The sequence below is a fragment of the Ricinus communis genome, chromosome 10 (genome assembly GCF_019578655.1).
Source record: "Ricinus communis isolate WT05 ecotype wild-type chromosome 10, ASM1957865v1, whole genome shotgun sequence".
NCBI classification, from domain to species: Eukaryota; Viridiplantae; Streptophyta; class Magnoliopsida; order Malpighiales; family Euphorbiaceae; genus Ricinus; species Ricinus communis.
This window is the reverse complement of record NC_063265.1, coordinates 20,556,458-20,565,575: the sequence shown is the minus strand read 5'-3', so window position 1 is coordinate 20,565,575 and position 9,118 is coordinate 20,556,458. Positions and strand designations below refer to the sequence as shown.

The following is a 9,118-nucleotide window of genomic DNA, read 5'->3' as shown; positions in this document are numbered from 1 at the left end:
TCCGAGTCATTACAATCAGCCGCCCAGTTGACAGTACGAGGAACAAAAACAACATCAGAAGAAGAGATAACTGTAGAACATAAATACTGGATATCATTTAACTAAGATGGACAGAGGCAGGGAGGGGTTCAGAGGCAATTGCCAGCAACATCAACCACAACCTTAGCATCCCTTTCAAAATCACTCTAGACAAGCTATTCGCACTTGCAAAATGGACAGCCTCACAAGGGCCCCATGTAGGGGTGCAAATGAGCTGAGCCGAGCCGAGCTGAACTTTTCAATATTCAGGCTCGGCTTGCAAAAATTTGATTAAGGTTGAGTTCAATAATATTTTATATTTTAGAGTTCGAGCTTGGCTCGTTATAATTTTCACATGCTTAAGCTCGATTCGAGCTCGGTTCGTAATTAGCTCGATACTATATATAAACGAGTTGAATTCGAGTTCGACTCGTTATTAGCTCGGTACTTATATAAATGAATGAAGCTCGAGCTCGATTCGATTTCAAGCTCGTTAAGCAAACGTGATTTTACTAAATATGTATCTGTTAATTTTGTAATTATAAATAAATTATAAAAGCAAAATATATATATAAATTCAAAAACTAAAATAATTAAATTAAATTCTTGATAAAAATAAAGAATTCAACAAACTCTATGAATACAACAAATAAAATTAGAAAACGACAATATTGTCATAACATAAGTGATATAATGCAGCCTGCAATAATCTGAAACTTCTGAAAGCACTAAAGACAATGCAATATTATTTTTACAAAAAGCGCTAAAGACAAATGCAATTCACAAAAAGCGCTAAAGTAATTATCATTTATAATAGTTTTTATTATATCTATAAATTTCACATTAAGCATATTGTAAAAATATTTACTCATGTCTCGTTAATTAAAAAAAAAAGTATAGACAACAACTTTTCAAATATCTTTAAGCATTTAAATATATATGTTTGTCATTCAACACCAAAACTACGTAGTTTTATAGTAAGATAATATAATTTAGGTTGATTTAAGTTACCTATATCGTACATCAAAACTACATTGTTTTTATATATAATTTTTATCTTATTATTTTACTTCAATTAATTTAGAATAAAAAATAAATTGGTAAGATATTAATAGTAATTAAATGTACATAATCAAATGCCAACTTAATTAATAACGTTGTTAAACTAACACTTGATTAAGTAAAATTAAAATTATTCAATTAGAGAATTTAAATTTAAAATCTAATTTGTTGATGTATATTGTTATTTTAATATAATAAAAGTTAAATTTTTATGGTTTATTTATTTATTTATTTCATTAGAATATATTATTTTTTAATTATTTATTTATTTAGCTAATTCACAAGCCAACACGCAAGCTCCTTAATGAGTCAGCTTGCAAGCTCAGACGCGCAGAGTACTACTCAGCTCGTTCACTAAACGAACTCGAAAATGAAGTTCGAGTTCAGCTCCTTTATCTTGACGAACGATTTCGAACAAGTTTTTATCGAGCCGAGAGCGACTCGGCTCATTTGCAGCCCTAGTCCCATGCTTCAGCAACTGCAACTCAACCCCAAAGAGAGTTTTTTTTTTTCTAAAAAAAGACCTTTTGGAATAATTTATGAATTGGGTAAGCGTTCGGTCGGTTCGATTCAAAATCAAACTCAATCAGGTCTATTAAATAAATCGAATCGAATTAAATTTTTAAATAAAAAAAATTGATACAATTATTTTAAAAAATTTAAAATACGATGCAGAAAGGACATTGCTAAATAAAATTTATATATTTATTATATTCAGAAAATATAATTTTTCATATATACAATTAATATATTTCATATAAATAGAGTATGATTTATTTTTAATAATATTCCTTTTATATATTTAAATTTACACTTTTTATTTGTATATTTTATTTTTTAATTTGATAAAAAATTAATTATGTTTGTAAATATAATGGGCTGATTAGATTGAAAAATTTAATTTGAAAAGTAATTATGGAATTTTTTGTAAATCAAAGGATTAAATTACAATTTAGTCTGGCTTTTAAAATTTTAAAATTATCCTGCCCTGTCTTAAAAGTATCCTAGGCTTGTTTTAAACTTGTAATAGTCATATTTGTATTATATTGATAAAAATAAAAATAATTAAATATTTTAATATATGCAGACGAATGTCAAAGACATGTGACGCATAGCATATACATACATAAACACTTCTATTTAGAAGTGTAATCTAAAAAACATGGAAGCAAATATAAAGTCTAGTATTTTGTTTATGAAAAAAAGAAAATTGAAAACTAAAACGAGCTAAAAGCTTGGCCTTTGCAAGATTATAAAAATAATAAAGGCTAAATACGTAAATGGTAGAGGTGGCAAATGGATGGGTACGTCCGGTATTAGTTGAATATAAAGATGGTAGATTTTAAATAACTCATTTATCTAATATAATCCATTTAAAATTTATATGAATATCCAAATTAATATAACCCATATAAATTTTTATCCATCCATTTATTCAATTAGTGTTAATTTAATAATTTTTAATAAGAAAACTATTTTAAATATATTTTATTATTATAGACTTTAATTTTTTTTATTATTATTAATACTCAAATTTGGTGAATTATTTTAATTTTTATTGTTATTATTTAATTTAACTGACACAATTCTCTTTTTTATTTTTTTAATCTTTTCTCTATAATTTGATTAGCATCACTTTTTCTCTAGTGAAATTTTTCTTATAATTTCTTGATATATTATCAGTTCAATATTTTGTTTTATGTTATTGCATTCAATTTATTAAATAGAAGCATATAAGACCGAGAAGAAACTTTTCATAGAAATTCTATATTTTTTAATTATTTTTATTGTAATATAATTATGTGTCAAGATAAAATAGTAAATTTTAATTTTTAAATAAAATTTACTATTTTTAAATCGTCTGTTAAATATTTTTATTGCTACGGTTACTAATGTGAATATTGTCTGTGAATATAAGAAAATATTTTGATGATAGAAAAATTAAAAAATTACAATAGTTAGTTTTAATCATTTTATAAATATATCTTTATTTTATTTAATAAAATTAATAAAATAACTTTAATTTATTATAATAAATTATACATTAAAACGATTCAAACGGACTTCTTATAGTAATTCAATACGCTTGATTTTGTTTGTGAAGAAAACTCATGAAATTTATACGAATCAAAACTTGAATTTAATAGGCCAATTACTAAAATAATTATAAAAACAAGAGAAATTTAAAAGTTAAATTATGTGTTTTGCCAATGATAAAAGGGAAAGGAAGATACTAAGTGCATAACTCCCGCGGGAAAGCACACGTGCGGTGTTTCTATAACATTTCCTGATAAAATGCTAACATGCGCCCGTTCTCTTCTTAAGATACGCATCTTCTCCGGCGTCTCTCTCTTGTCTAACCATCTTCTCCTTTGCGCCATATTCATTTCTTAGTGAAGCCATTTCAGTAGATGAATCAGCAGTCATTTCAATTAGGTTTCAAATCTCTAATTAATCTCTCCAGGTCTGTTTATTATGCTTTTTTCTTTTCTTTTCTTTTTTAAAATTATGCTTAAGCTTCGTGTTTCTCAATTTGAATAACTATGTGTATTATAGTCTTGCAGCAAGATCAAGACAGTTAAAGATTAAATCAGTGGTTCCTTTAAGATTCAGCTTAATGACTGCTAAACGACACCGTTCATCTTCTTCGTCAGTGATTGAGGACAAGAAGGATAGTGAGAAACATAAGGGATTGAAAAGAGTAGCAATCCCCAATTCTAGAGGTAATGCTGCCAAGGTAGGTTATTATTATTTTTTTGGGTATATTGCTATGCTTTTTGAATGTTGTTATTAGTGATTGGACGATAAATGAGAGAATGATTAATATTGGATAGGAAAATGATTTGGAAATCCAATCAGTTGAAATTCAAAGTATGAAAGATGATCCTTCCAAAATTGAGGAAATGACAGTTCAACAACTTCGGACAACATTGAGGTACGTGCAATGTTCAACCCTAAATACTTCGTCTTTCCAATTGTTATAATAAGTTTGAATATAGCTGTTTTGTATAGAAGATATTATTTAATAAATTTATACATCAATCAAGAGGAAAGTGTTTATGCTAGAAGTTCGCTTGAATTTGCGTACATTTTAGAAAATGCGGGAACATTTTTATTCTTATGAACCTAGACATATATGAGCATGAACAATTGTGCATAGTTAAAGAAAGAATTTATTTATTTTTGTATTATGGTCTTTGTTTGCAAGAACTTAAGCGTATTGAATTATATTGGTCAATTCTTAAGTTTGAAAAGGCTGGTCTTGTTAGAATTCAATTCTTTCATCTAAAGAAAAACTATGAAATCATCCTTATATATACAGATCTTGCAAGAACTCATTTCTTGCACATGAAGCTCTGTATCATTTGCTACTAAGAAGCTTTGTATCATTTCTTTCAGTGCACAATTAATGGATTTACCCACCAATTAAAGAAGCTATATACTCTGTTTCACCATACATTCAATTGTTTCTGTTCTTTGATTGGCCTTTGATCTTGAAGCAGGAGAGCTGCTATGTCTATAATTATCCTAATTGGTCAGGCTTCTAGAGTAAACATGAGTATATGCTTTGTTGTTAAATGTAACCTTTTGATTGTATGTGTCACAGTCTTTAGTGTTCTATGATGGCTTATTCAGGAGTGTTGGAATACCTGCCAAAGGTCGCAAATCAGAGCTGGTATCTTCTTTAAAGTCCTTTGTGGACAAGCACTTGGATGGTAATCAACAATATCACCGCAAACAAATTTTATGTTCTTTTTGGGTATTTTAAGAGGAGACCTTTTATAGTAAACGATTTCCTTGTTCATTTATATGCTATTGGTGTTTCTGGCATATGCAGGTGAAAGCTCTAAGGAAGCAGAGGACCGAATTTGCTCTACTCCTACAGAATATATTTTGCTGCAAAACAATGTCAATAATGTATGTGATGAAAACATCAGTATTGCTTCAGAAGTTTCATGTCTTAAACAGAGTAATAGAAAGGTGAAACAATCTCCTAGCAAGGACGAAACTGTTAATGATGCTCAAATCGTCACAACAAAAGAGAAGCTTTCAATTAAAAAAAATAAGTTCTCAGGTATTGTAGGATCTAGTTATATTTTTCACCAGTATAAATATATGCTACTACCTCATTTACTTCTAGAACTTCTTTTCCCTCTATATCCTGGGAATTGTTAATTAATGTTACAAAAGGCAAACTGAAACAATCTTCTGCAATGTGGTTAACGTTGCTAGTTCGGACGTCCTCACAGACAAGGATAAAATTATCTTCTCCCGATAATCTGGTTATCGAGCCTCATGCTGAACCTTGGACAATTCTTGCTCACAAGAAGCCTCAGAAAAGTTGGATTGCATACAATCCCAGAACCATGAGGCCTCCACCTCTTGCCGAGGATACAAAGTTTGTGAAACTAATGTCTTGGAACGTAAATGGGTTAAGAGCACTGTTAAAGTTAGAGGGATTCTCAGCTGTTGAACTTGCCCAAAGAGAAAATTTTGATGTGTTGTGCTTCCAAGAGACCAAACTGCAGGCAAGTATATTATTACTTAAATGGTTGTCACCATGTTTTCTTTTTGCTGTGTGGGATAGGTAATTTTTCTTTGATAAGAAATTTCCATTACTGTACTAGACTAAGATGCCTGATTATATTTAACTACTTGAGCTAGATTGATAATCAATAGTGCCTTAATTTCCTTTGCTAAATCTGGAACAGGAAAAGGATGTCGAGTCTATTAAACAATGTTTGATAGAAGGGTACGAGAATAGCTTCTGGACGTGTAGCCATTCCAAACTTGGTTATTCAGGCACTGCCATTGTCTCTCGGGTAGCTTATCCAGTCTTATTCCTTTTTTTTTTTTTCTCTGTGTTCTATTGGGAAATCTACCATATTTTGAATTCATTTTGGCTGATAAATTGAGCTAAACTCTGACCTATATGCTAGTGAGGTGGTTATTTCATGCAGGAACCTTTAATGTAATTGAGAATTTATTTGATGAGAAACTTTGCTTTTATGTGTAGTAGTTTAGCTTGTCAATAGCTTGTTAATTTTCGCACTTATGTGACAGGTAAAGCCACTTTCTGTCAGCTATGGTCTGGGCATAGCAGACCATGATAGTGAAGGAAGACTTGTGACAGCGGAATTTGATTCATTCTATCTATTAAATGCATATGTTCCTAACTCTGGAGATGGATTAAAACGACTGGTATTGACATTAGTCATCTTACAACTTTCGACTAATTATGTATTTTGTCATCATAATATCTCACTTAAAAGGAATCTGTTTTAATTGTAGTCATACAGGGTTTCTCAGTGGGATCTTTCTCTTAGCAACTATATGAAGGTAAACATCATATTCTGTAGTGATTTCTTTATGTGTTTGTATCATATCAATGTTCAGATACTTTTCCTCCCATTATTTCTGTTTTCTATTTCCTTGTCATAGAGTTGTCTCAATGTAATTCTTTTTTTTCTGCTTTCTATTACATGAATTTTTTTGGCAACCATGATGTGTCACCTAACGTGAGAGTAGGATCTTTGGGTTGAAGTCTTTTGGAAAATTGAGGATGAGTATCTGTTATTTAAAATGAAGAGATGCTATAGCGCTCTTAATGATCACCAATTTTATTGTGACATTTGTTTCTTGATTTGATCTTAAAGCCTTAATAAATCCATGCTAGCTCCAAATGCTCCTAAAATTTTATGATTTTTCAAATTTCTACAAATTTTTTAAGTGTTCTTTTGCTTATTATATTTTTGTCTTTGGAATAACTTCATTCTTCTTAATGGTGGCATGATCTTTTTACAGATGTATATCTTCAGGCAACTCTGGAAGACATAAGTGATATATTGCTAATGTTCCTTTGCGTGTATGATGCAGGAACTGGAAAAGTCAAAACCAGTCATTTTGACTGGTGATCTGAATTGTGCTCATCAAGAGATAGATATTTACAACCCTGCTGTAAGTGATATAAAAGTCAATGTGCTGTATGGAGCTCTTTATTGTTTTTACAGAGGTTATTTGTCTCATACGCATGTTGTGGCAGTTGCAATATGGAACCATATTTCTTATGATTTCTTTATGGAGCAACTCTGAAATAAGTAGATTATTGTTTTAATATTGGTTAACCAATTCACTGTTATTTCACTACTCTCTATGTAGCAATTAAATGGGGATGTTGATGTTCTGGTGGCCTACTTATGTTTGACTCAAGAATATTCTTCCAAGGACTGGAAATCATTGTGAACTTGTAGGAAGTGGTTGTTTCCCAGCAATGCTCAATTTCCTGTGCACCCTATGTGGGTTTCTTAAATCAGGGCCAATCAATGGCGAAAAAGGTGGCCCTAGACTGGAAGGGGCAATGACTAACACATGGAATAGCCCTTTTGTTGCTTAAAAGAAATTAGTGAACGCACATTGTTTGAGATACATGATCCTTATCTGCATGTTTCTAGGTTGTGTACCTATACGATCAACCAACATTTATCGAATTTGAAACAGAGTAAGAAGAAATGGTTCGATCATCTTATTTTTCTTTCTCTAACTGAGAGATCCATGAATTGGGATCCTAATGCATATAGATACAAATGGTCTAATGGGAGCAAGAATTTCCAAGAATATTTCATTTCTGAGCAGAAGAACCATTTTCTTTTTCAAGTAGTGTTCGATGGATTATGTATTAATCAATATTTGATTGGTTGGTCTAAGGTTATCGACAAAAAAGATATGTCTAAGTCACTTCGTTTCTTTTTGTCCAAGTTACTTCTCTTTTTGTCTATCTATTTGGAAGTGTTTGCTGTTGTTACAGCTAAAGATTTCTTTGATTTGTGCCTTCTAATGGACATATCGATTGATGGTGATAGTATTGCTATGATGGATTTTGCTGCATTTCTTTTGTACTATACATGTATGTTTGCTAATTGTATACCAATTTGTAGGGAAATAGAAGAAATGCTGGGTTTACAGATGAAGAAAGACAATCATTTGAAACAAACTTTTTGTCGAGGGGATTTGTGGATAGTTTTAGAAAACAGCATCCTGACGTTGTTGGCTACACTTACTGGGGTTATCGACATGGTGGACGGAAAACTAATAAAGGTATCCAACCATTTTAGAATAGTTTAAGCACAATTTGTTTGCTGTTTATTTAGACATTTAAAAGTTCTGATGCTATGATTCATCATTGGCTTCCATCAATGATGTGTATATAAGACTTGCCATTCTAGGTCAAATCTTATAATTAAAGATAGTCTTGTGCCTTTATATTTTTAAGAATTCTCATTTTAATGTTGAATGGAAAAAATAGTCAACATCATATAAATATCTTATATGTTGAATGATGTATGCAATTCCAATGCTGAGTTTCTAGTTATAATGCATTGCCATGAGAAGTGTTTATCTCTTTATTTGTCATCTACTTTTTAATCTTCTTTAGTTAAATTGAAATATGAAACAGGATGGCGGCTCGACTATTTCCTTGTCTCTGAATCTATATCAGACCAAGTTCATGATTCGTACATTGTTCCTGATGTTACTGGCAGTGATCATTGCCCAATTGGCCTAGTACTCAAGGTCTAGCTTTTGCTAAAAGTGATTGACAGGGGGGCAATAAGGATCAATTTGACCTGATGGACAACAATGAGAATGCAGTTTCATGATAGGGTTAAAAACCAGAATCCGATTTTGCTAGTTGATGTGCTCCCTTGAAATATTATTATTTATAAAATCAACTTTTATCAAAATCCAAATTTAGCATTGGTAACTTCTGAAGCAAATGGAAGTTGAACAAACATTTGCAGTTTTGAGACTAGTTTTTGGATTTTGATGGAATAGTTTAGGAAACTCTGTTTGTCAAGAGTATCTTTTCATGTATTTGGTATTTTCCTGTCCATTGAAGCAAAGGGTCTGCCCAAAGATTCTATGAAGCCCCAAAGGGTAGTCAGATTTTTTGTCTTAAAAATGCTTATCTGGTGAGGATGCATCACACTTTCTTTTTAGGCTTTTACTAACACAGTGCTTAAAATATGTGAAAACCAACATT

The 9,118-nt window shown here is 30.8% G+C and overlaps 1 protein-coding gene across 4 annotated transcripts; it reads left to right on the top strand.

The window, feature by feature from the left end:
• The first annotated feature begins 3,346 nt into the window (after window positions 1-3,346).
• Window positions 3,347-9,002, top strand: LOC8268019 (DNA-(apurinic or apyrimidinic site) endonuclease, chloroplastic). 4 transcript variants are annotated; one of them, XR_007214438.1, is made up of 12 exons: window positions 3,347-3,544; window positions 3,637-3,817; window positions 3,915-4,015; window positions 4,717-4,796; window positions 4,919-5,155; window positions 5,314-5,609; window positions 5,793-5,903; window positions 6,145-6,282; window positions 6,373-6,420; window positions 6,958-7,038; window positions 7,240-7,579; window positions 8,016-8,150. XR_007214438.1 is itself a non-coding variant. In XM_015725941.3 (12 exons), the coding sequence occupies exons 1-12, from the start codon at window positions 3,492-3,494 to the stop codon at window positions 8,653-8,655; spliced, it is 1,608 nt and encodes a 535-aa protein (XP_015581427.2). In that variant the 5' UTR covers window positions 3,355-3,491; the 3' UTR covers window positions 8,656-9,002. The 4 variants fall into 4 exon arrangements, 3 of the variants coding, with proteins under 3 accessions (XP_015581427.2, XP_015581428.2, XP_015581430.2); XM_015725941.3 differs by lacking the exon at window positions 7,240-7,579 and adding an exon at window positions 8,534-9,002 and having other exon boundaries at window positions 3,355-3,544; window positions 8,016-8,175; XM_015725942.3 differs by lacking the exon at window positions 7,240-7,579 and adding an exon at window positions 8,534-9,002 and having other exon boundaries at window positions 3,386-3,544; window positions 3,645-3,817; window positions 8,016-8,175.
• The last annotated feature ends 116 nt before the right edge of the window (window positions 9,003-9,118 follow it).